We start from the raw sequence: 27207 nt of genomic DNA, 5'->3' as shown, positions 1-27207 counted from the left end.
TTTCACGCGAGTCAAACTGTACACCCTTATAAATGATTAACATCATTCCAGCTCTGCTTAATCAACAGCCTAAATAAGTAGGATAGTATCATACTGCAAAGTGAACATTTAGAACCTGCTTTTTCCATATGAACACACATGGATATCAAGTGTTCTTTGTCATGTTATTACAGAAATACTGATATGCTTCACTGTTCTGTGCTAGAACAAAATTTTAACTTCAGTTGTGGAAAAAAAAACATATAAAAATATGCAGGGAATAAAAAAATACTTGGCAAGCACAACACAGGGGAAAGACATTATGAGCAAATGACCGGTGGAGGAACAAGATTACATTGTTAAGAAAAAATCAAGGTTTTATTGTATATCGTGGCTGCAGTCACAGAGAGCAGTGAGTGATAGATGGGAAGCACACTGGTCTGAGCAAATAGGGCTTGGGTGATGACCATTTCAACTTGTCTTTGGATAACTAGAGCAACCTGACATTACACAGAAAAAAAAAGTTAGACAAGAAAAATCGGTTCCTAAAGCAAGCTGAAAACACAGTGAGCTAAAGAAAAAAGATAAAAAGTATTATTGTCAAATTAACAACTAAAATATGATCAAACAGCAACTGCTGGGTTAATATGTCCTTCCCCCATCCCCTTGTCCAGCGGTCCTCTGATGTTTAAGCTCCGCAACTTCATGCAGGTAGGCATAGGGCAAGGGTCACTTTGATGGATTGGTGGGCTTTCAGCAAAGGAACACATCTCGTATCTGTTGCAAAGAACACATGTGCCTGCATGTTTTTCTGTGACTGCAATCCGGTGCTGTTTTCTTTTTTCAGAGTGATGAATGACGGGCAGATCGAAAAAAGGTTTAGGCCTCACTGGCGTGGGCACCCCATCCTCCACCTTCCCCTAACATGCCTCCTGCCAGGCTCTCGTGCGTTTAGCCAAAATTGTGTATCGCCAAGCGGAACGTGTCATTGGTGCACACCCATGCGTCATTCATTTTCTTCAGTATGAAGCTCTGATGAAATCCCATGATTGGGTCGTCATCTGCCTGGAAGAGAACAGTATCAAGGTCAACTTAGATTTGGAAATGGGTTTTACGTTCCAACTGCAATAAATGGATACACAAACTGTGTTACTCTAGAGACCCTTGTTAGACCTTGAACCTAGTCTGAAATTAAATGAAATGACCCCCCCCCAGAAAGACACACATTAATTAATTGAGTATTCAGCCCCTTTTCATATTTTCTCAAGTGTTTCTGAAAGGGTCTGAATTCTTATGTCAGGTGGCTTCCATCCAAATCAGTCAAATCTTTTATGCACATTTTTACAAATTCCGCTAGACAAAGTGTAAATAAGTGCATTTCCATCAGCTGTGTTGTGCTAATTAAAAATGGACACTGTAATAATCAAGAGGCCTTGTGAACAGCTGTGGGATCCAAAAGGAAGGTCATCAAGGTAACATTAACGGAAACATCTAACAAAATTGCAAAAAAATGTTCCCTATATTTAAACCCTATGTGAATGGCAAGTTAATCACACTTAGCAAATCAAATTTTCAATTATATTAGAAGATATATTATTTTAGCCATATTTGCTTCTGCTGTTTGCATATGCTTCCAGACAGAATTTTTTGGATAAAAATGGTGGTGAAAATGTGCATTAAAACTTTGGATGGAATCTCAGCTAAAGTTTGCGGTGTCTTGGGGAAAAAAAAAAAAAAGTTGCCTCAAACATAACTAAGTAAGTCTTATGGCCCACATCCTTGCCCGATGGTCACATTTATAGCTCATTTCAAAACTTAAGGGCATGCTGTGTTATGATGCACATTTACCAACGGGCAATTTATCACTATGACAGGTGGTTGGCAAAATGCAGGTCATGGCTATTCAATTAATACTAGACATTCAGGGGATTATATTTATTAAAATACCATATGGATCAAAACGCTAAAATATTCTTGAGGGGGAAGGAGAAAAAAAAAAAAAAAAAAACCCTCTGCATCGGTTTGAAATGTCCATTTCCAGTACTTAGTTGCTACACAGAACCAGTTGCTAAATAGAATCCAGGAAAACGGTTGCCAAACCGTCTCAGATTTTGCTCAAAATTTGCCTACATAATGCTTAGGTCCCAAAGCTAACACCTGCAAAATACTGTTGTTCAATCACAATGTTTCCTCAGTTTTCACCCTCGATTCTTTTGTTGAGCCATTTTCTTGGAAGCTATGTTTGGGCATCAATAAATAAGCCTTCCTTGCCTGACAACTAACTTGTACCGCACACCCACTGATTTCATGTAAGGCCCTGGATTCGTAACATATTTGGGCATCCAATATTAAGGGCATTATAAAATTATATTTTTGTACCCACATCGTCCATTTTTTTTGTCTGCATATAATTACAAAACATAATTAATGTTGTGCCAATATGAGCAAAACAATGAACGACTGCTAAAATTGTATGTGGGGGAGTTTGTAGGAACATGAAAGTCTCTATAAGAATAGCTCAATGTATGATCATTTAGTGTACAAAGTGCCAATGTAGTATATTCATAAATAAATACACATAGTAATTACATTGATATACAGAGAGATGAGAAAAATACATCAAAATGTATTTCAAAATACCTCATTTAAAATGCATCATTATAACCTACACCAGAGGTCTTCAATTGGCGGACCACTGTCCGAGTCCGAACCCTGACGTGATCCTATGTGGACCCGGACCATAATTACTGAGATTTTCCCAGAGGATTTCAAAGCTGCGCTAAATGTTTCGTAGGTTAGGATAACAGCATTTACTTCAGTAGCTTCAGGAACCATCATCTCGCTTGCCCCTACTCAGCCAATGAAATCTGTGCATTCTGATCAAGTCGAGTCAGTGAGTGAAGTTACTATGGTGAAGAGACTCAGTGATAGCCTGACAGGGAAAACAAGCGAGGAGAGGAGATGGGACGAGAAACAATCAGATGGATATGTAACAGAAAGGGTTAAAGCGGAGCGAGTAATCAAGGATCTATGTATGTAAGTTAGCAATAAGTAAGTTATTTTCAAATCATGGATTGCTCAAAGAGGAGAAAGCGAGAACAGGGCTTTTAATAACGATTGGAAGGCAATTCCACGCAAAACTGTCACGTCGATAACGCCAACTAAATACCAGGGCATTGTGTTAGGTGTGACAGTTTTGCGGGGAATTGCCTGGACCGACTCTTATACATGTTTTATATTCTGAGACAGTAGCGATTTTTAAAAGTGCCAATTCCAAGCACCACTACTACACAAAGCATATATTTTGAGCAAATGTAGGGTAGGCTAGGCCTACCCATTCAACAGTGAACTGAGACCACTGAATATTTACGATTTAAGAGGGCAATATTGATCCACCACAATCTTTACATCTTAATCTTAATACTGGTTAGCGCTTCGAACTTGTAACCGGAGGGTTGCCGCCTTCGAGCCACGACCAGTGGGCCGCGGCTGAAGTGCCCTTGAGCAAGGCACCTAACCACTCACTGCTCCCCGGGCGCCGCGGTTGTTGCAGGCAGCTCACTGCGCCGGGGTTAGTGTGTGCTTCACCTCACTGTGTGTTCACTGTGTGCTGAGTGTGTTTCACTAATTCACGGATTGGGATAAATGCAGAGACCAAATTTCCCTCACGGGATCAAAAGAGTATATATACTTATAGATCTTAAAATGGCCAAGGCTAGGCTACTTAGTTTTTCTCCCCAATTACTCTTATCTTATTATTATATTATATTTCTCCTCATTTCAAATGTACTTATTTTATTTCACATTAAACATTAGGCCTAGGCCTACAACTAGGCTCCATCTATACACACACACACACACACACACACACACACACACACACACACACACACACACACACACACACACACACACACACACACACACACACACACACACACACATATATATATATATATATATATATATATATATATATATATATATATATGTATGTGTGTGTATGTGTATCCCTGTGTGTGTATCCTATACATTATGATGCTCCGGACCTTTGCTTGAGGAAATTTTCTGTAACTGGACCTCACTGAAGTTTAATTGAATACCCCTGACACAATATAATAGCCAAGTTATGTATCAAGAAAATATGCTTTTACTCTTACTACATGGGTAGTTTTTCATTTCATATTATATGTTATTATTATTGGCTAGACTTCATTTTAAAGCTAAACCACTTCCACAACTGATATTAGCAAAATTTGGACAGAATGGATAGAACATTTGACCATTTTATAACATCTAACACATGCAATGTGAAAAAAGTTTAGTTAAAACATAAAAATATGTTTTTTTAACATAAAACATAATGTTAACAGGCATAGTAGGTGTTGTAGTGTAGGTTAAAAATTACGTCCAACAGAAATTTGACACCAGCCTTAAAAAAGTTTAACTGACTGACCCCTTTTGGCAGAGGGCACACCACTGCTATACTTCATACCAAGCACTAACCTCCCAACAACATGCCCAGAACCAATTTGAACATCAGAAGCATGTATGCTTTGGGGAAAATCCTCCTAAACTTAACCATCAAAGTTTTCCGTCAAACACGGTCCACTCCAGCACATGAGAATATGCAATACAAACTCCACATATACTGTATGCTGCCACATTACATATGATACCATAAGGAACAATAATAAACTAAAACAGACTTCGTACCAATATTTACCTCATAATTATGGCAAGAAATTGCCTTTGTTTCTGATGTCTACTCCAACACATTTCAAGTGTAATGTTTAGGGTTATGGTAAACCATACATTTTCAGAATTAAGTTCTCTTGTGTAATGCCATCATGCAGTTAACAAGCATATTTTACCAGGTGGTGCTCTACTACCCTGGCCATGCCCACCTTTCTCCTTTCAGGGAGATACTAGCCTGGAACACCATAGCCCAGTTTCCCTCAGACAAAAATAAATAAATAAAAAATTACAGGCCAATCAGTGAAACTGACTGTGGTAAATGGTAGAAACAATGCCTGCAGGGCTGCAAACATCAAATATTGTAGATGGAAAAATGCAGATTATCAAATTTATTTACAGCAAAGGTAGGCGTCATATGCATTCTATCCTGACTGCAGATTCTGTTTATAGTTTGTGAAGTTTATGTGAATCTCTGATCAATGTGATTGAAATCATTGGTCAACCCTAACCAAAGTTAATGCTATTTCTACGCTCGTCACCAGGCTAACGTTGTAAAGGATTCCCATCATGAGTGACCAGACTATTCACTCGTGAATAAATTAATAAACAGTCATGTTTTCATATGATAAGACGCTTATGTTGGTGCCACTTTATCTGTCCCTTTCAGTCATTTGTTCATATTTGGAGGGATTTCTCTTCTTTAGATTCTGCACATACAATACCCGTCTGCTTTGACCGTGGGGTTTTAATCATGGAATCCACAGGTTTTGAATGGTTTAATTGTTGACACTTTTGAAACAAAGCGCACACCCTGATTGTGAAATTACTCACATAGAGAATTCCACACATTAGAAATTCTAAAAAATTCTACCCAAAACAAATCTTATGAGTGTGTGTGAGTGAGCAAGTAACTGGGATTGATTGAGTGAGTGAGTGAGTGAGTGAGTGAGAGTGTGTCGTGAGTGAGTGAATGAGGGGGAGTGATGGCGCCTTCATGCCACATCGGATATTCAGAAATTCCGACCTCCGACACAGGAAAAATGACTTGAACGCAAAGTCGGTTGAATTTTTTTGAGTCTCGTGCGGAAGTCTTGTGGCCCGAGTAGGCATGGGCCAAATGATTCTATTCCGGGAATCAGTTCTTTCAGTTCCCTTCACCTTCACAAATTGTTCGTTTGATTCGTTCTTTCAGTTCCTTAAGTCAAAATATGCTTTAGAACACCGTCTTGGTTGTCTTAAGTCAAATATCCTTTAGAACACCGTCTCATATGGTCTGTTACATCATTTATGTAAATATCAAGCTTAATATTAAGCACATAAGTGCCTTTTTCCATAAATATACTGAATGGAATGCATTAAGAATCAAATGGCGTCTTCCAAGTTCTAGAGCTGGCAGGCAGGCACGTAAGTAAAGCCAGGCCTATCATTTGTTTACCCATGGCAACGTGGTTGCTACCTGCTGTAGCACTCTCATTCACGTTTTAGACTCAATATACGGTCGAGGGAGATGAAGCTCTGTTCGTTTGTATCTTTTATTACGTGACCATATTTTTGTATGAACCAGTTCTCTTGTTTTGGGAATCAGTTCTCGTCATTCACCTTCGGGATTCGTTCTTTCTGACCGAATCAGTCGCGAACTGCCCATGCCTAGGCCCGAGGTATCCGACTTGACATCACGATCATATTCTCCAACCACGGCGGCCTCCCTTGCAACAACACAAGTGGCGTATCTCAATCATTACAAATAGGCAAAGAAATTTATAACTAAATTAACACTAAACATAAAAACACTTTTCCTTCTTTTCCTCTTTCATGAACACACTATTTCCAGAGATTTTTAAAGTAGGGTCCTCAGAGTTTACGATCGGCGTGAAGGCAGTATGAGTGAGTGAGGGGGTGCAGTGAGTGAAAGAGGATGTGTGGTGAGAGAATGAGAGAGTCTGTGCAGTCTTGTAGGGGCAGGAGTCTCTTTTGATGCCTTTGAACAGAACAATTTTTTTTTAAATTCTGCATTTAGACGTCTTTGATAAGGCCTGTTGATCAATCCAGCAAAGGAAAGTAAATGTTCTACTTGGGCAGAGACTGGGATGATTGTGTTAAATCTCACAAAGAGGTACTTGATTAAGGGCTACTGTTCTAAAGACACCTAAGCCAGGTAGACACTGCATTTTTTTCCCTGTCGCATACAACATGATTATTCACACTCTACATGTTTCAATCAGAGCCCATTTGATATGCACACAGTATAGGCCTACATTTCACTGCTCAACACTGGAAAACAGCAGACAGTAGGGTGGTCCTTTAATGGGGTAAAAAATATTTTTTTGGAAATGTTCAACTCTCACCCCCTAAATGTGTTAGAATGTCAATAAAAACACACTGTGCAAAATTTTGAATTGTTCCTACAATATCTAGGAGGTAGCTCAAGGCCTTTGAATATTTCCGGAATTGCTAATTTTTGCAGAAATTGTACCATTTAAGAACGCACAACAAAATAAAATGCAATATTATTTGTTGGTCAGACTATATAATAAGAAGAATAGCAATAATAAACAATGTCAATTAAATATAGTATAGTATATATACTTTTTTGATCCCGTGAGGGAAATTTGTCTCTGCATTTAACACAATCGGTGAATTAGTGAAACACAAACAGCACACAGTGAATACACAGTGAGGTGAAGCACACACTAATCCCGGCGCAGTGAGCTGCCTGCTACAACGGCGGCGCTCGGGGAGCAGTGAGGGGTTAGGTGCCTTGCTCAAGGGCACTTCAGCCGCAGCCCACTGGTCGTGGCTCGAACCGGCAACCCTCCAGTTACAAGTCCAGAGTGCTAACCAGTGGGCCACGGCTGCCCCTAAATCAACAGCCTAATGAAATAAACAATGAAAATGAGGGGGGGAAAGCAATAATAAACAATAATATCCATTCAATCAATAATATAAAAACTATAACATGGTAAGACTACATTAAAGAGAATATCAATAGTAAACAACAATGTCAAATTAATCAACAGCCTAATGAAAATAAAACAATATTTTACAAACCATAACGCATAAAAAGCGCTTAAAGAACTAAGTGCATGTTGAAGAGATATGCCTTTAGACCCCTCTTAAATGACCCAAAACGATCACAGGAACGAAGAGCACTGGGCAACTCATTCCACCAACATGGAACCACTGAGGAAAAGTCTTGAATTTGACCTAGCATTTATGACTGGTCGACACAACAGACACTCATCAGAAGACCGCAGTGGGCGGTTGAGGATGTATATCTTGATCATTGAATTAAAATAACAAGGAGCAGATCCAGTCAGTGTCCAAGGCCAAAAGAGAAAGTGAGAGATTTAAATTGTATTATCACATTGTACAGTTGTACACCCGGGACGTCCTTTTTCTCTTTGGGCCAGAAGAAAGTCTATCTTCTTGATTCCTGAGATGAAGGAGTGCATCTTGATGTGCGATATCAAACAGGTCTCCCAACTGGTCTACGAAGGCCTCTACATTGCACTGCTGAGTGTCAGAAGTTCTCTTGGCATTTTTCTTCAGCTTCTGCCATTTGTCGTGTTTCCAGTTGTTTTATGGCATGATGTTGGGGACGAACGGGAATCCTAGCCTTGTCCTAGAATACCAAGACTTCTTTGATCACCACTGTTGCACTTTCATGAAGTTTTTTCCAATGTTTTATGGTAATATTACAACAAACATAAAACCTGCTTCTTGGAGGGTAACTTTGTTCCAGTTATTTCAGTCTCTTCGGATCCAAGTAACCATATAGCGGATTTGCTTCATGTTGCTTCAGCCATTGTCTCAGTGTATATTGTCTATTGTGCTTCATTCACATTGATGCTTTGAAAGACATATCACAACTAAAACAGGAGTTGCTATGAATTGCTCACAACAGCATATTATTGTGAAATACCGGAATCAGCAGATGAGATTAGCAAATCAGCATTGCAAATTTAAAATGGACAATATGGAATTCCCATTTCAATGTGGTCACCAATAATCAATACGCATTGTCATTGACTGCATGGTCAAATAAGTCCATTGCTGCCATAAGCATATATTATTAAACAATTATACATGCTAGCACAATGTATCACATAATACGCAAAAAACAGTATGTGTTAAACTTTAAAGGTCTTGAGCAACCTCTAAATATTGATTAATATTGATAAAACTTTGCCCAATTATTTTTTTTATTTATTCAAACATTTTAGTGGGGTGAGAGCATGAACTTTCAAAAAGTTGAAAAATAAGGACCACCCTAGCGGACAGAAATTTCTGACATACCAGGTATCCAATCGAACAGGGCTGTGGAAAATAATGATGGTGAAGAATGATGAATAGTGATGCGGAAATTTTAATAATAAATGCGGAAAAAATATGTGGGCTATTTTGTTTTTAACTACCAGTAGGAGACTTTGGTAATGGAATTCGAGGAGCGCACACAGTCACCAAAAGCTGATGCAGCAAAAATGTAAATTATCCATGCATCCAACCAGTTTACTGGGTTCTCCTTTTCTTTAACCCATGTACTACACCCTTCCAAGAAGTTTAATTCAAATCAGCCGCTATTTTTTTTATACCGTAGGCTAATGACAGACAGGTGAGAAACACCTAAGCTATAACATAGGCCAATGTTGATATTTGTATTTCAGATGTGGACCAAGCAAATCTTTCCATCGCGTTCACCACTGTCTCAGACATGAAGTGAAAAAAGATCGATTGAATAATTACATTCCATGAGTAGCCTACACAATCTTCCTTGTCATATTAGCTAAATACAGCCCATGTTTTGTCCCCCAATAACTTTTATATGACACGAGTTTCTCTTTATGATCTTGACCTGTGTTGTGGCATGGATGAACATGCTTGATCAGCGGCATCATGTCATACTTAGTTTTGCAATTTATATTGTGCACCTAATTTGGTTTAATGTGAAAGCAACTGCAATTGCATTTAAGTACACATACACATCAGGGATGTAAATTAGCACCAGCCACCAGCCAAATGCTGGTAAAATATTAAAGTGCCTTTCAGAAAAAAGTAATAATTTAATATTCAGTAGCTGGTGATTAAAAAAAAAATCCACCCCGATAAACACTAGCGGTGTCAACAATAATCGATTCGGCGATGCATTGCAATACAACTAACTTCACGAACCATGTCGATCGTTGCCATCCTGAGTTGACTTCGTTACTGTGTGTGCAGTATGTGCAGGGTAGGAATTTCACGACGGCCATGGCTGCCCCTTGAGTTGGTTGTGATGCCCCTTTGAAAATCAGAGGTTTACAGGCCACGGTGGCCTTGGTGTCCCCTTCTTTCAATATTCTGTTTTGCGTCAGACTAATAACAATTTTTATTTAGCCTATGGCCTGTCAAAATAAGCATTCACAGCGCAAATTATTTTAGTCTTTTAAGAGCTTTTTCTCAGCTTTTAAAAGGGACACCAGGCAACGTTTTCATGTTAATTAATCATCTTTGTAAGTCGGTATATGGTTAAATGAAGGCTCTCTCGCCCGCCCCTACTGCCTGTAGGAAGAATATCCTGCTTGCAAGTTCGGTGTATCCTACCCGCCAACCGAAGCAGGATCAGTTTACAGCACAGAGGCAGGCTAACGAAACGCTATAGATTGTTGCAAACGTGTGTATAATGGCAGAGCCGGCGAAGAAGCAGCGAAAACCCTTGACGGAAGACGCAAAGAAAAGCAAAAGAGCTTTAGACCGAGCAAGGGGGAGTTTCGTAGAGAAAAAGCATCAGGCTTGCCTGGTGTCCCTTTAAACAATGTTAGCTGTTAATTGCTGTGGTGAACGGTTCATGAGAAAAGTAAATAATATAATTCAATTTAATCAAAAATTCTACTGAAGGTTCTGCGCCCATCTCCCTACCCGTTCATATCGGTGGGATACTTCACGAACCCTTCGTTCAAAACACATAAACCATACATCAGAAAAAACAGCTGACCTTACCGAACAGAAAGGTATAAAGCAGTCCCCTGTACAATTAGCCGTTCCAGAGTAATCCCGTTTTGAATTTGCAGCAAATTTCGACATGCATGGATGTCTCCAAATTTGGGCTTTAAGTTTTACAATGTGTTTAAATTATTAAACTTATTAAAATGCCATATCCAATACCCTGTACCATTCAATTTTATTTTATTTAATGATATTTATGTCAAAGATACAGGAGAATGATAATACACACAGCAGCCAATAAAATCTGTTGTTCAATATCTGACTGCTTGTATTGCCTCATGACCTCAAAATTGGCCTTGTTGTGTGCAGTAGAATTTTGATGCATTGCAATGCATCGTAGAATCGAATCGTTACCTGGTGAATCGTAATCGAATTGAATTGTGAGGGCAGTGCCAATGCACACCCCTAACACACACACACACACACTAGGAGCAGTGAGCTCACTAGGAGCACACACTCACTCGGAGCAGTGGGCAGCCCTTGATTTGGTGCCCGGGGGAGCAGTTGGGGGTTAGGTGCCTTGCTCAAGGGCATCTCCACCATGGACGTGGGCGAATGCAGTTCAATCACTCCCCCCACCAACTTTCCCTACCAGTTCAGGACTGAACCTGCCACCCCCAGCTGCGTAACTGAAGCGTTCTGTTCGCAATATGTAAAATCCATTTTAGAAGGCTGGTCTATTTTTTTCGAACGTAAGCCATCACGTCTGGTGTAGCTACCCTGCTAGTCTTAGGTTGTCGATGTTTGGATTCATGAGATGTGTCCATTCAAAACAGTGGAGTGTAGTTAGCTTGCTAGCTTACCAACGTCAGTAGTTGGCTCACACAACATTTTAGACGTGTTTCGGGATTACAATTAAGGCTTTTTTAGAATGCACAGTGTCTATATCTCGCTAACTTTCACAAGATCCAAGCATTAAAAAGCCAAACAAATGAAGGCCGCCTTGGACCATCTAGCCTACTACTGAAGTTCTGGTGAAGTAGCTGCGTGAAGCTGGAAGTGGGCTGGTATGTATGTAAATTTCAGGGGATTACAAAGGTACAGACAAGAGCCAAATAAGGTGCAGCCACCCCGAGTTGTCGTCATCCATTAGCTTCATTGCGATTCGCATGTTTTACAGCAGCAGTTTCAAGTTGTGAGATTACCATACAAGGGAGGTGACAATGGGATTTTTAGGTTCCCTGTATGTTTATTTTACATACCAAACTGCCATTATTAAACTATGCCAAGGTAAACTCGTTTTGACATTCTATGATCACTTTAAGAGAACATGTTTGTGTTCGTTCCGACTAAGTTTGGTCAGTAATGAATAATACTTTTCAAGATATCAATGCCCAAAAATGGCTTCACAGATAATGTGTTTTTCAGGCTGAACTGAAATATCAAGGGCTAAGAAATAAGAAGACATGGTGTTTGGAAAAATATTTTTCAGGCACTGGTTTTGGGACCCATTCATGATATTGACATGATTTTAACAAAATCTGAGATGGTACAAAACCACTTTATCGAATTTGCCATGGAATGGCCGATATATTCAATAATAATCTGTGCAAATCATGCACAACTCAATGCAAGCATACAAAACCCCTACAGCTCAAATTAGCCTACAGCTCATAACTGCCAGTCTAGTGTAGGATTAGTAAAAGCCCAATCACATCTCGAAACAGCCCACAGGTCCTTACAGATGATAGTTATTAGAAGTCTGTAGGAGGGACAAGGTTGTGTAACCGGAAATGGTCAAATGTCAAAGGTTGTGCAAGCCAAGCCTGAAGACTTCATTGGTGCAAAACCAGATATTGCTGAATTGTCTCAGCATGAAGGTCTGATGGAAGGTCAAGATCTGGTCATCGTCTGCCTGAGAGACACAATATACCAAAGGACTGTAGCATGCCTACTCAGAGTAATCTGTGAGGAGACCAAGGCTAAACATGATGTTTAAATACATAAACATCATAGATCATGAAGTGTAGAAAAACACTAAATTAGGAAAAACTGGTCAAGAAATGTGCCAGGAAAATAACAAAGCTTTGGTTGGTCGAGTACAAGAGACCATGTAGTTAAGACATGATATTTATTTCAAATACATCTTTTGTGTTTATTTTAACACAAGTACCAATGTCTTGTCTAGTCCAGTTTCAATGGTTTGTCTCCAGAATACTAATCGGGTAGTTTCAAAACTACGCCTGGGCACGCAACTTACAGTTACAGGGTTCAGAAAAAGATAGTGATATCTTGGAGTGTTCACAGTAAAAAGAACCTAGTACAGGGTACTAATCTAATACATAACAAGAGGCCGTTTTCCACTACAGGAACTACAACCTTTGTGCAGAGCAGTTGCTGACACTTGCAGGGGAGAAATAAATCCGGGGAATTAAAATCTGTGTGGCTCTGAAACAACTAAGTGCAGGTTGCCCTGGTTGCTTGGTTGCCCTTGGCTACCAAATTGTTACAAGTGGCAACCAGATTTGGTTAGCTTTGGCAAACAAAACCTCATGCCTGGTTGCCAAGCTGGCAACCACTTTTAACCACTTTAAAAAGTTAACGTTGAGCCCTGACAAGGTGGCATTTGCAGAGATGAAAATGTGGGAGATAAGTGCCAATTTCAAAACAAGGTAATTACATTTTACTGAAGTAGTGTCTGAAGGTCACGGTCACTAACTGAATATGTATGCAAAACATCAGCTGTCAATATAGATGTTAATCATTGTAACATAATGCTGGTATCTTCATTTATTCATCAAGTAATTGATGCCTGCCATGAATCCCAGTTTTCATGCTGCCAAGAATTTTTGTGGCAGCCCACCATTGCAAAATCCTTTCACCATGGCAAGAAAAAAATAAATCCAACCAATTTTCAATAATCCAATCCAGCCCCTTTACCCTGGCGAGTGGCCCCGATTAATTCCTAAAATGTGTTTGAATTTAGACCACGTTCCTCAGCTGCCTTTTGTTTGTGCATCTCTAGTGGTTAAAATAGTGCATTTGCCACAACTTTCAACGTATGGTACACCTGACAGAATCTAGGTGCCTTCACAAATTTGTGCAAGCTTGCTGGGCAGTTTAACTTCTTATCCAACTAGCTTCACACATAGCCATCAATGTGTAGGTCAGGTAGTTCACCCACTATAGCAAATAACCGAAAGACAAAAGGGACCATTCCTGTTAACATTTGAACCACTGAACCAACCCTAGAATTCCTATAGTGGAAAGGCGCCTAATGGCCACCTTACACCAAACAACTTTGACAAGATTTGGGAAAGATTCTTGAAAGATTGTAGTCTTTTCACTAATGCCCCCCATTCAAGCTTTACTCAAAAGACTCCAATCTTTTAAGAATCTTTCCCAAATCTTGTCAAAGTTGTTTGGTGTAATGAGGCCGTAAGATGATGTCACTTTGGCGAGCTGCTAAACACATAAAAGACATTTAAGAGCATCCAAAATTAAAGACTTTAAAATGTACAGACAAACTGTCACTACAGAACTAATTTGTTTTTCTTTTTTATAAACAAGCACTGATATGGTGATGGGACATGCTGGCCTCAGTGCTAAACTTTCCAAGGCCCTGGAAGCTAAACCTAGAGAGGTATCAGTAACTGAGATACACATACGGCAACACAGATGCACACAGATGCCACTCACTTTTAGTTGTCCTACTACCATACTCAATATACAGCTGTCAGGAGTGGGCTGGTGGTCTTGTGCAGTTATGCTGTGAGCGATTTTTTGGAAAGGCAGACTCTGGGGGGAGAGAAAAAAAAGAGGCAAGTCATTTCCACAGCTCAAAATCAAATTTTCACAGCAAGGAATTTACAGGAATAACAGGATGAAGTGATTTTACAGACTTACAGAGAGCTTCTCGACAATTGCTGCTTTCCCAAGGTAATGCTGTCCCTCCCACGTAAGGCATGATGCATCAATCTAGAAAAGATAAGAGGAAGAGGAATGCTGAATGAGCCAACCACAGGGCCATATTGTTCACACCCAGAATGAGGTGTGAACTATATAACTAGTTGAATTACCAATTTTGCCAACAATTCCACATGGCCACAGGAAGAGAATCAGTCTCTTCCTAGTATGACTTTTCTCTCACAATGACCCCATTTTGGGACTGGAGTGATTGTCAAGTGATATTAGTACATATTAGTCAAGTACTGTGATATGATGGCTACAAAAAAATAATGCAATCTATGCATGAGAACATGTTTTGAGGGCATGTGATGGTCAAGATGTTAGCCATCAGCATATGTTAGCCTCCCATCAGAGCAAATTGTGGCTCCAAGTCACAATGAATAAAATCCATCTTTAGATGGGGAGCTCAAGAGACAGTGTCAAACAGGCAGAGATATGTTGAATGCCTGTGGCAGATGCTTTGTACTGCTATTTCTAAAGAGAAAGTTCTCCATGTTTTTGCTGCTACAATACAAAAATGTGCTGTTAGCATTCTGTGTGACGCATAGCAGATGGACACCAGTGCGGTCACTGTTCATCCCCGGATAAGGGACCCTGCAGGCTCAAAAAGTTCCTCAGTTGAATGCTTGTCAAAACTGGTTTGTTACTTTAAAGGGCATCTAGGGGGTATGTTCTGAAAGACATAAACCAAGGAGAGTTTTGAGTTTGGCTGCTAAAGTAAGGTCTACTGAGACATATATAACTTAGACAGACACTTGTCATTAGGATCGATGACAACTCTGTGAGCATAATTAATGAATCTAGGGCTGGGCGATATGGCAAAACAAAGGACCCCCCCTCCCAAGATTTGCCATTTGTCTTAAAGGTGCAGTCAGTGTTTGAGCTGGAAGTCGCGCTTGTTTGGGTTTAAATGCAAGTCAAGTCAAGTTTTATTTTTAAAGCGCATTTAACATGCACAGAGTGCAACCCAAAGCGCTCCACAAACAAAACACATAACAAAAAGACAAAAGATGCCATACATTTAAAAAATAACAAACACAAAAGATGCCGGACGGAGCGGCGTATTCGCCAGCGTACCCGTGACACCAAGACATACAAGACAGACAAAAAAATAAATCAATAAAGAAAATCAATTTAAAAAAAAAAAAAAAAAAATCATGTTAAATTAGTCCAATTTCCAAACCAGCTGAAAATGTCCAAGGACAATGATGACCCTCGTGAAAACGGCGCACAGCTGTATGCAACCGATGCAACGCCAACAACGTTCTTTATAACTGACCAACCCGGAGAATTCACTGGCTGTCTGGAGAGCACTGGAAGAACAAGACAGTCCGAATTTGTGATGGGCAACCCTGCTGATTATCAGCTCGGTGGTCCTAGACAGCGACCGTTTGTTGTTTGTGGTCTCATGGTTGACGCTGTCATCAGAGTTCCTTAGCATTCAATCAAGACTCCAGGCACCTAACGGTAGATGCTAGCATGCCAGCTCGCATGTCAGCCGCAGCTCGGTGGTCGTGGCAGCTGCAGATCTCTTGCAGATTAACGTTAGGCACCCTTGCTGAGCAATCCCTCTGTCCAGACATTGGATGTGCAGCGTCACGGATGGATGAGGGACTTCAGAGACATAAGGCAGGCTAGCCAAGGCGCTCATCAGCCCAATGGAAGCTGGTTAACGTTAACTTGACGTTGATGGTGTCAGCAGAGTTTGTTAATCAGAAAAAAGGACTAAGAATAACACAAAAACGATCGAAAATAACAGGAATAAAGAGGGATTACATTTAACTAGAAAAATAAATACAAAAAGTTAACAGAACATTACATAAAATTACGAACATTACATAATAACAAACAAAAACATGATGCCAGACGGAGCGGCGTGTCTCGCCAGGGTCCCCGTAACCTAGCAACAAAATGCAGGGCTTAAAGCATAAAACATTTCTGAGCCTGAAGTTCTCAAATTGTTTCAAGATGTCAGTCCTACAAGCCTATTGACTATTTTCAAATCTTCATCAGCCAAGCCCACGCCTGAACACTTTAAGCCCTGTAAATGTATTAGTAAACGCTTAATACGCTCTTTTTCCCCAACCAACGCACATTAGCTCATCCCTCTCTACAGTATACCCAGACAAACTCCCTGCAGGGTTTCGTCTTTGTTTGGGGTACAGGCTGCCTCCACTTTGTTTGCTTCTAGTTTTCGGAGCCTGGGCTGCCTACAGAGACCGTTCTTTTTACAGTGTACTTCTGGAATGAGCAGGAATAGGTTGTGAGAGATGATAATGGAATGTGACAAAATTGTATGGGCTTGAAATCATGTGCAATTGCTGACTACACCTTTAAAGGCTACAAGACATTTATGTAGAATGTATCACCCCTAATTCTATCATTTACCAAAGAAACGGTTAAAAAAATGCTTAAGAGACATTGCATTGTATTATTTACAAAATGTCAAGGCTTTCCCTCTCGTGCATGAGGACAAGTTTGTGGTATAACTTAACAGACATTTCAATATAAAGCATACTAAGTTGCATTCTTAGAAGACAGCAATTAATTATTGGTGAATTAAGCATATTTAAGCATATTACATTTGAACTAACTGATCACACAACACTAAGATGTCTTCAAAAGTCGACTTTACTATTATTTGCCATTTCCATTTAAATTTCACTGATTGTCAAGTGCTGTGCTATCGCTTAACCGGTCATATAAGGACAGTGATGAGGAGTAATGTTTATTTAGCACTTTTATCAATTGTAGACAGTAGCCTCTGTTCAATAAAGGTTTATAGCAGTAGGCTACATTTAGACTCATCACTTGCATACAGAACACAGTGGAAGATGCTGCGGGCTTGATTAAAAGTAGTTTACGGGCCATATGTCGCCCATGTTTTGCACAGAATAGACCAAAAAAGTTTAGTGCCACTATTGCAGAAATCACAGATAAAATCAAGGTATTCCTTAAACATTTGTGCATTCTAGCACCTTGTTCCCTTTCCTACCAGTGTCTCATGAGAGATCAGGTGTACATTGTGCATTCATTTTCAGGCATGCAAACTGGTCAGGGGAAGTGACAATAGTGCATAGCTTCCACAGAGTATGAAATGGCCCAAAACCAGAGATTTACAAAGAAAACAAACTATAAAATCACTAAAAAAATTGTTGTGGCCAAAAATATCATATGTATGATAAAAAATAAGTGAATATAAAAAAAAGTGTCTTCTCCTATTTCTCCTTAAGTGTGAGGGGCCCGTTGCACTGTTTGGCAGCATGCTTCAGCATGGCCCTCCTCTCCTCCTAAGCAATCTACAGGAGTTTTCTTTCTTTCTTTTTTCTCTGTGCCTGAAGTTCAGACATTTCTGAAGATTTCAGGCCTATTGGACATGAAGACATAGTAGGCATAGTATTAGAATAAAGATGATCAGTTTGAATATTTGTTGAACCAAACCAGGTGAAACTTGCTTGAGACACACACTATTTCAGACTAACATTATATAAAATAGGGTAGACTAGACTAATTTGTAAAATCGATTTGAAATGTTTTAACTTCCTATGGAATGGGCATTTTTGTGTCTAGACCAGGTCTTGTGAAGCCGTGTGCAAAAGTAGATCAAAATAAAATGAAAAATGAGTCATTTAGACCATTATTTGCTAAGGTATGCCCATGCGTTTTGTAAAATGCCCAATGGAAACTCCCCATAGGACTTTTGGTTACCCAAAATGCATACTAAAATAAAAGCCTTACTGTGTGGTTTCTGGACTATTTGGATTGTCTGTCAGAGGTTAAGATGGAATGACTACACTATGGAATAATTACAGAAATGTCTTTGCATTTTCTTTGTTGGTTCAATGGGTGTGGATAAGATGGATTATACATCTGCACAACAAATATTGGATAAAAATATGGATTCCTGTGACTATTTCAATACCCAATTTGCTGCATCTATCTTATTGATGAGGATACACACTGCAGCTAGAAGGTAGGGAAGCACCGGAGGGGGAGGAGGGCAATTTGATACAATTTAATTGAGACATAGTAAGATTAATCTGACAATGTAAAGCACTATACAGATTGTACATGAAAAAGGTTGTCATATATGGATTCCCAGTGTCCAAGCTTTCAAATGGTGTATAACATTACTATGCTAAATAGCAATATGGTGCAATTGATTTATAATGTTGGGGGAGAGGGGAGTGGGTGTGTTGTGGAGGGCACACTGTTTCATAACAAGTGTTATCCTGCAGCCTAGGTTACTTACAGATTGTGGCATTGTGCTAGTTAGTTTGTTTAACCAACCAATAAAGTTGTGTTGTGTGAATAGTGTTTACACTACATGTTAAACTGTAGCCTACATAAACTGTAGCCTACATGTTAAACTGTAGCCCTATAGGCACAGGCTACTTCAGATCAGGTCACTGAACGTTTCTTAAAGACATGTCTCTGAGCAAGATCAGTATAGCAAAGATCAGTATAGCAAAGGCTAATGTGAATAATTAAAGAGTTAAACGTTTTGCACAGCCCAGTTTAGGAGACATTTAAGTCTTTAGGTCATTCACATTAGCCTTTGCTATACTAATAAGGTCTGTGTATTTGCTTCACCTTTTGCCGATCTAGACCAAGTACAGCACGTAACCTATTCATCAAATTAACTCGTTGTGTCTATATTTCTGTCTCATATCGCTAACTTTAACAACTTTAAAACAAAACCACCAAAACCGCTAATCTCAACGTCTTTTGCTAACAGAAGTTGAAAGTTTCAACTAGCCCACCTGTGACATCTCTAGGCACCTCTCCTCGCCGTGCTCACATTCCAGCTGACATTTCAGACGCATCTAGGCCTATCTGCGCTCACAAAAGGAGGCTATACCTGCGCGAGCGTTCTGTTCACGTTGCCTCTGCAGCAACAAGCTTCCATTGATGTTTAGTAAACGCACATAGCCTAACATTCGTTGCTGAAATTTGCGCTCTGGCAACACCAAGATGTGTTTGCGTCTGCACAATAGTAAACTCAGCTCACGTTGACACCCCCCCCTAAATATTTTCTCATCGGTTCTGCACAAACCACGTAAGTCAGTCATTTTGGATTCAAAACGGCGAATTTCGCCGAAAGGTGAGTAGTTTGCATGCCTGCTTTTTCATTGTTGAAAAACAAAAGGACTGTTCTCAAAACGGGGGTCACAAAAACTAAATGGGACAGCTGTAAGCATATTTCTTCTTTTGTGTTATAATGGCGTTTATGTCACTGAAAGGGTTTTGCATAAAAGAGATAATTGGCTTGTTTCCATTACAGGTACACAGACCTCTACCCAGGTAAAGAGGACAGGTACAATAATGTCCCGCTATTCAGCCCTTTCAGCTGTTGTGTCACCACTGCTTACAGGACCTACCCACGCACCCTTTGCTCCGCAATCGCCAATTAGATTAACTAAAATATCATAGCAGCTGCAGCAAATACTCCCCACACTGATACACCTTTGCTAAATCTGTTATTAGCATTTGGCACAGCTATATCCGTGCTGGTTTTGCAACTGCTAGCCTTTTCTTAGAATTTACGCAAATACCTTCAAATGGAGTGAAGTGAAGCCGTTAAACTACAATCCCCATTTCATTTCATTTCATGTTCATAAGGAAGCATTTTTGTCATCAAGGATTCCATCCAATGAATGATGTTTTGCCATCATGGAGGAAGGGTGGAGTCTGACTGCTGCAGACATCTTGCTCCCACAATATTTCAATGTTGTGTCACATGGTGATACTCTGCAACGCTGGAGAAGGTCAGACAAAATGCTCGTGTGCTTAATATGAAGGACCCGATCAAGGACTGAGAATTGTTTGCTATGGATACGACAGGAAGAAACACTTTCACCCCACCACCAATGCCAGGTCCGTTCGAATGGGGGCAAAATGCTAGCCTGGGTGTTCGCATGCTGCCTTGCGCGCGATTTGATTCACGCTGCTAAGGCAGCCTGGAGACCATGGAGCAAATTTTCGCCTGAGATAGGGAACCAATCACAGAACAGGGGGGAAAGCAAGACGATGATGACCTATGCACAGACACATTTGATAGACATCCGTGGCACCCAATAAATGGATCTGGGCATTTTTTTCAAATACGAGAAAATGAACGTTTGGTTCCCAGACCACGTCTCGTTGAGAAGTGGTGGCACTAGCCAGGCTAGCAAAATGCTACATCAGGAAGGTGTTTAACAGGACAGTGAGGAGTCAAAGATCATTTGAAACATATCGATCTCTCTTTCCTCTCCTCTAATATGCCTTCAATATATTCCCGTAACCTAGTTTGAAAGGCAGCATTGATGCATCCTCGATGCTGACCGTTACCCATAACTCTGCGGCTGCTTCCTTGGGCAAAAAATTGCGGACAACTTCTTTTGCTATCATTTGAGTGACAGCAGAGGAAGCACTTCTCAATTTGGCCATTTCTGCATTTTTCACACTGTTAAAGAATCTGTAATCATCAATTGAATGAATTTGCTATATCGGCCAGCCCTACTTGGTAATACAGGAAATTGGTGAAAAACATTTCTATTCATTCAGGAAGACAATATGAGTGTGCTTCTCCCTGAATGCCAATGTGGCCAAAATTTGAGAAAGAAGGAGAGAATGGGAAAGAAAGCTCTGAAAGCTGTGAAAATGTAATGGCAAAAAATATTGTAATAGCATCTTCAGCTGACACAACAAAAACACACCACTTGGACATAAATATCCAAACTCACATATATTGCTCCGAGCTGGGTCCTGTCTGCGTCAAATAACTGGTAGTAGTGCTGGACGAAGCTGGATCCTATTTGTTCCCAAATTGGCTTGTCTCCCATTCTGATTCACCCACAAACAGGCACTGACAGGCATAAGAGAATACATGAGCAAACACTTAACATATATATAAGAAAAACAATGCACAACGCAATGCACAGCAGTTCATACTCTGGTGAGATCAGAAAGGCCAAGACATCGAATCATCCCAAATTAATGACCATGCAACCCCTAAAATGATTTGCTTCTCTGACAGCGGGTTCAGTGTACGTAGTTGTCAAACTAGATTTTCTCTCATTGCACAGGTACACTGTTGTCAATATCTGTGGAATGTACCTTCATCGTGCTGTAGACATGCCACACCCATTGCACTCAGTTATAATTTTTTCCAATAACACGGACAAAAGGCCGCTTTTCTCAATTTTATCTTTAATCTGCCAAACAGGATATTTTCTTAATATTGAGGTACATTAGGATAACTGTTAACGTTAACTGGTTGTGATAGCTGTCGTCCCGCTAACATTTACATTATTCGAACCTAAAGACTTTACTGTTAACGTTACTGCAACAAAACGGTGGCATTGTACGTTGTTTACATGCAAGTGTTAACCTACTCCGAAATATTTGAGCAGTGAGGTCGTGTGTCTACTCTCCCGCGATTCCGCTGAGCACTAAGTAAAGCCGATACACACCAGAACTTTCCTCAGACGAAAACAGACACTGCTTTGGTGCAGTGTTACTACATTTCCACAAACTTAAATCTGACCAACAATACCACGTATCTAAAAACTTTTCAGACAAAATGTCAATTATTCTACTTATTGCATTTTAAACAGTCTTGAATCTGCCTGCTAACTTAGTTTAGCTAGCACACACTGGAATTAGCCTGACACTAGATAAGCGTTAACGTCCGTGGATTTGGCCAACAAGCAAATCATATTAGGCTCAAGAGTCTTCTGCAACTTTATTCGAATATAACGTCATTCCTAACATTACAACAGACCGCGCTCTCTCACGGGGGGACACAAGGCATTAGGCTACTAACGTAAGGACTTGCTAGTTTGACGGAGGGACAGGCCGCTCTTATTCGTTGGATGGATTGCTAGTTAGCATGCGATGTACGTTAGCTAACGTTAAACTCATATATTAACCAGCTAGCAAAAGGGGATTAAATTACTATTCAGTTAGTAGCAAATGCACGTTGAGAACATTTGCATAACATTGACGTGTGTCAGGAGCCAGACAAATAGAAAATATCTAACGTTATCTTGCAAAAAAGCGGGCCAGTATAGCTAACTAGCAACATAGGTAACTAGCTAAGGTTAGCTGCTTTAATTCTGTATGAAAGTGACAACCTTAAACGCTGAGAAGTTGATCGTTGTAACCTACTAATTACAGAGAAAGTAAGGCGGCAACTACAGAAGGGTCACGTGTAATTATTTGCACAAATACAACATGAGAACATGAACCACTGGATAGCACGTGCTTCAGTTCCATTCTAAAAATACTCCGCCATGGATGGACAGTCTGTATATTGGACTGAATCAGGTTCAGCGACTAACGGGGCCCATACGTCCCCTCGTACAACATAGGCGTGTCCAAGCATTTCTGCCGGACTACCGCCTGTCAAAAAATACACATTTCTACACTATCCTTTTGCTATATTCCTAAACAGTTAAACACAACAACTAATGAAACCGAAAGACAACCAACCCCCACAACTAAGCTCTTAACGTTACCACTGACAGCAAATTACTTACCTCCGTGAACACTAAACCGTTTCACCGGTTCCCAGTTATGGCGATTCAGAGCGCGGCCGTGAGGTTGAGCCGCGTTCAGAGCATGCTCAGAACAATGAAGCCACACTGGGTAGATACTGGGAAATGGAGTCTTTCCACTCAGAAAATGTGATCAAGCGGGAATGAAAAAGAAAGTAGCCAATCCTAGTTTGGGAAAACAACGGAGCCCGTAAACCTACCTAAGGGTCATGCTTGTGAGTATTTTATTTTATCGCATACTTTTGCATATCCTTGCAATATTTTGCCTTGGCCGACAGTATGTGTTGTCAAACATATTCCCAATTATTTTAAGGGAATACATTACCCGAGATAACGCAAAAGTATCTGACAGAGATCTGGTGGTGCCCCCTCCCCTTATGACCTGGATTGTCAACTACTGGAAGACTACACTGTGCCTGAGTAATCATAACTCAGGGGGGCTGGAGAGGGAAGTGCACCCCAAGTTGAATGTTTTAAGCTAATTTGGTGTTTAACCAAAGCTAATTTAATAACTAAGCAAAATCAATTTGCTAATTTAACACCATGGGTAAGACCTTAACCCAAACATTAATGAGTCAGTTCAATTATGGTCCCATGCCATGTGATAGCCATCCCATGCACAAACACTATTGCATGGTGATAAAGTTGCATTTGCCTGCTATTTAAATTAGGGCCCAATATCTCCATTCCCGTTCACCCCCTCTACACCACAGATTTCAACTACTACACAAGACCCTGTCATGTTTAGATGACTGTTTAGTTAGTTAGATGTCTCGGGGTGAGGGCAAGGTTAAGGTGAGAAACTTCACACGACCTTAACCATCTGCAGCTCAGCATGGCAAAGACGGAGCAAGTTATGGATTTTAGGAGGCAGGAGGGCCAAGGAACCAATGACCCGTTTCCACCCAGAGGATCAATGTGGACGTTGTGGAGTACTACACGTGGGAGTATACTCTGACAATACATATACTGGGCTAAGAACATTCAAGCCCTGTAAGAAGGGCCTTGTCTATTTTCTGAGGAGGCTGTGTGGGCCTGAGGCTTTCAACATCTGCCAGACAATGCTGGATGTCCTGCACTTTCCTGCTTGCTGTTGAACCAAGCTGAGGATCGTGGACGTCAACTTACTACTGATCTAGTCCTTAAGGCCAGTGGCGTTGCATGATTAGCTGATAGCAGTGTCAGACAGGAGGATGCTATCCAAGTTGGTCCTTTATGCTGTCCTTTATGTGCTGGACCAGCACAGGAGTACATTCAGTGCAGGACTGATTTTACCAAGATGTACCACAGAGCACTATAACTCCTCCTTCAATACCATCCTTCAATACTCACATCTCTGAGGACCTCTCTTGGACCATCAACTACTCTACCCTGATCAAGAAGGCTCACCAGTGTCTCTTCTTTCTGAGGAGACCACAGACTGTTCACCTCACTCCCCTCCGGGAGGCGTTACAGGTCTCTCCGCACCCGAACCAGCAGGTTCAGAGGAAGCTCCTTTCCTTCGGCTGTCACCCCACTGAGCTCTAGCTGTGCACCCCGGTGACAACCAAATGAGCCCCCCACCGCCCCTGCCCGATGCCTCCTTGCCTATGCCTGTTGAGGTCTCCACGATCATGGCAACCTTGACAGGGACAACAAGGAGGCGGACACCCCCAGCACCACCACCCCCCCACACCGGACATTTGCACTACCTTATACCATCCATAGTGTTCTATCTATTTATTTACAAATGTACATACTGTAATTACACTTATATATAGCCATTTTCTACTGCTCTTCATACTATTCATCCTGCACATACAATTATTCTTACTACTCTTATAATGTTACTGTTTCTGAACTACAATGGTACTGTTACAACACTGCAGATAGCTGTACATTCTGTACATATCTGTCTATATTTTTCATACTGAATATCTATTTATTCTGTTTTCTTATATTATATTCAGTTAATACACTGCATATCTACCGCTATATTATTTTTACTACTATTATAATGTTACTGCTACTTCATTGCACATATCTGTACATGCTGTTCATATTACTAGCCATATTTATTCTTATAATGTAACTGCTAATACATTGCACATATTTATACTTAATTTATATTGATATGACAATAAAGTTGAATCGAATCTAATCTAACTTACTTCACCTCATCAGTATCTTTTAACCCCATAATCAGGTAAAATATATTGTCAACTGTACAAAACTGTCTTAATAGCAGTATTATTGTGTTGTGCAATACCTCAGATGTGCGATATTCTGGTGAATATTTACATTGCACTACACTACAAGCTAGGGCAGTGCAATATATCAAAGTTGAATTTCAATTATGACTTCGCAAACAACATAACTGAGATACAACTATTATTTTGCTGTATATTCTGTTCGATTTTCTCCAATCGTCTTGAGTTACAGAACTAAACATGGAGAAGCAACTTTTACCTGCTATGCAGTTCAGCTCTGGAACCAACATACAGATATCAAAAAATGCCCCAACTGTAGCCAGTTTCAAATCTTGACTTACAACCAAACTGTTCGAAGATGCTTTCTGCTAACTGATCAATTGCACTCTAATCTGATGCTCTGTTTTAATGTTCTTTATTTTTTTTTTGAAAACAGGGAAATGACACACGAGTGGCCAAACATTTCAAGCAAATGCATCAAGTCATTTCCAAGTGGAATGATGAATCCATTCTTTCAAACACACCCTTGAAAGCCATATTGAACTGCAAAAACAGCATAATTCTTTGTTCATCCCTGAAGGAACTTCTGACTAATGTCCATTATGTTCTTATCTTCTAATCACACAAAGTACACTCAAAAGCCAAATATAAAATGGAGGCCTACTTAGTAATTCTAAGGAGATCTGCACACAGACACATAACAAACAATACCAATTAGTTATGTTAGTTTCAGTTCATTTGGTGGTGATAGCTGTGATATTCTGATATTTTCAAAAAGCTGCAGCAAAACAGTCTACCTTAATGTACAGCACGGTCTTGAAGAGGAAATATGCCAATAAATCATATCAAAATAACAATATTAACACACAAGAGTTTGTTTAAAGTTTGTTATAGGACAACGTCAATCTCGTAGGGTTTCTGAGCGAAACATTTGGACAGCAATCCATCCCTCTCTCTGATTTCTTCCATTAGCTTGGCCTCGGATACTTTTAAATGATGAAGGGTGGTTTTCAGCTCCTTCATTTTTACTTCCATCAAAGCGATGATGTCCCGTTGCTCATTCAGCTTTCGCAACAGGTCAGAAGAAGTTGTACCACAGGGTAGAGAATATGCGTGATCCAAGGCGCTTGCCGTGCCCACGTCTAATGTGTTGCGAATCGAAGCGCTTTTAGCAGCACTCAGCGCAGTCTCTACCAACTGAAGGTTCATGTCGTCAGACACTGTAGCCGCACAGGATACCATTGTAGTTACACAAGTTTCGTCGGCCTGTACGGTAAGGTCCACCGGTTTCGTATCATGCCCATTTTGCCCATCCTGCTCTTCTGTATTGGTAAATTGCGTTACATCGTCTGGAGTGGAAAGGTTTGCAGGTGTAGAGACGACACTGGTGACCGAGGGCAAAACAGCGGGTGTTTTCCTACCTCTGCCCCTTCCTCTTCGGCTCCTTTTCTCATTCACGCCCCTAAGTGGAAATATAGTTGGGATTCGAATCGTATAAGTCTTTCTGCCGCCAGCAAAGTGTTCACTGCACACTCGATGGCCCGTGGTGGGCTGGAAGGTACTAAAACACCCTTTAACCCCGCTCCTGGAGATGTTCTTCAGCCAAATCTCTCTCTGTGTGGTATCCTTTGGAAATGTGTAGAAGCGAAGGTCCCGGTCACGTTGGGAGTTGTTGTAACAGCCAGGAACGCAGCACGTAAATCCAGGCATGCTTATTTAATACTTTCAACGATGTTCACGGTTATTTTTGAGAAGTTCGGTTTGAATTTGTTTTTCTTCTCACCGTCGCGCTTCTTAACACGCCAAGCAGGCTCAGGGCGGAACTACACGTCCCACAATGCTTACGACTTCCTGTTTAGATTTATGACCGTTTGTACAAAATTGAAATTTATTGCAAGCTTGGTATT

The 27207-nt window shown here is 40.4% G+C and overlaps 2 protein-coding genes across 3 annotated transcripts; both read right to left on the bottom strand.

The window, feature by feature from the left end:
- Positions 1–330: 330 nt before the first annotated feature.
- Positions 331–23198, bottom strand: nutf2 (nuclear transport factor 2). 2 transcript variants are annotated; one of them, XM_048257175.1, is made up of 5 exons: positions 23094–23198; positions 21297–21418; positions 14506–14577; positions 14299–14397; positions 331–1044 (listed from the first exon to the last, which is right to left on the bottom strand). In XM_048257175.1, exons 2-5 carry the CDS (start codon positions 21393–21395, stop codon positions 931–933), a joined length of 384 nt encoding a protein of 127 aa, XP_048113132.1. In that variant the 5' UTR covers positions 21396–21418; positions 23094–23198; the 3' UTR covers positions 331–930. The 2 variants fall into 2 exon arrangements, with proteins under 2 accessions (XP_048113132.1, XP_048113133.1); XM_048257176.1 differs by lacking the exon at positions 23094–23198 and adding an exon at positions 21948–22141.
- A 2820-nt stretch (positions 23199–26018) lies between these two features.
- On the bottom strand, positions 26019–27155 carry thap11 (THAP domain containing 11). The gene has a single exon (XM_048257174.1). It carries the CDS (start codon positions 27008–27010, stop codon positions 26189–26191), a length of 822 nt encoding a protein of 273 aa, XP_048113131.1. The 5' UTR covers positions 27011–27155; the 3' UTR covers positions 26019–26188.
- Between the last annotated feature and the right edge of the window lie 52 nt (positions 27156–27207).

The sequence above is a fragment of the Alosa alosa genome, chromosome 11 (genome assembly GCF_017589495.1).
Source record: "Alosa alosa isolate M-15738 ecotype Scorff River chromosome 11, AALO_Geno_1.1, whole genome shotgun sequence".
NCBI classification, from domain to species: domain Eukaryota; kingdom Metazoa; phylum Chordata; class Actinopteri; order Clupeiformes; family Clupeidae; genus Alosa; species Alosa alosa.
Note: the sequence above shows the minus strand (reverse complement) of the source record. Positions and strands in the feature narration are given on the sequence as shown.

Excerpts from the sequence above, each read along its gene's own strand:
- nutf2 (XM_048257175.1), bottom strand. The coding sequence starts at position 21,395 with ATGGGAGACAAGCCAATTTGGGAACAAATAGGATCCAGCTTCGTCCAG. Across the intron at positions 14,578-21,296 it reads CCCAGCTCGGAGCAATATAT|ATTGATGCATCATGCCTTAC; the intron begins GTGAGTTTGGAT and ends TATCTTTTCTAG. Across the intron at positions 14,398-14,505 it reads CAATTGTCGAGAAGCTCTCT|AGTCTGCCTTTCCAAAAAAT; the intron begins GTAAGTCTGTAA and ends CTCTCCCCCCAG.
- thap11 (XM_048257174.1), bottom strand. The coding sequence starts at position 27,010 with ATGCCTGGATTTACGTGCTGCGTTCCTGGCTGTTACAACAACTCCCAA.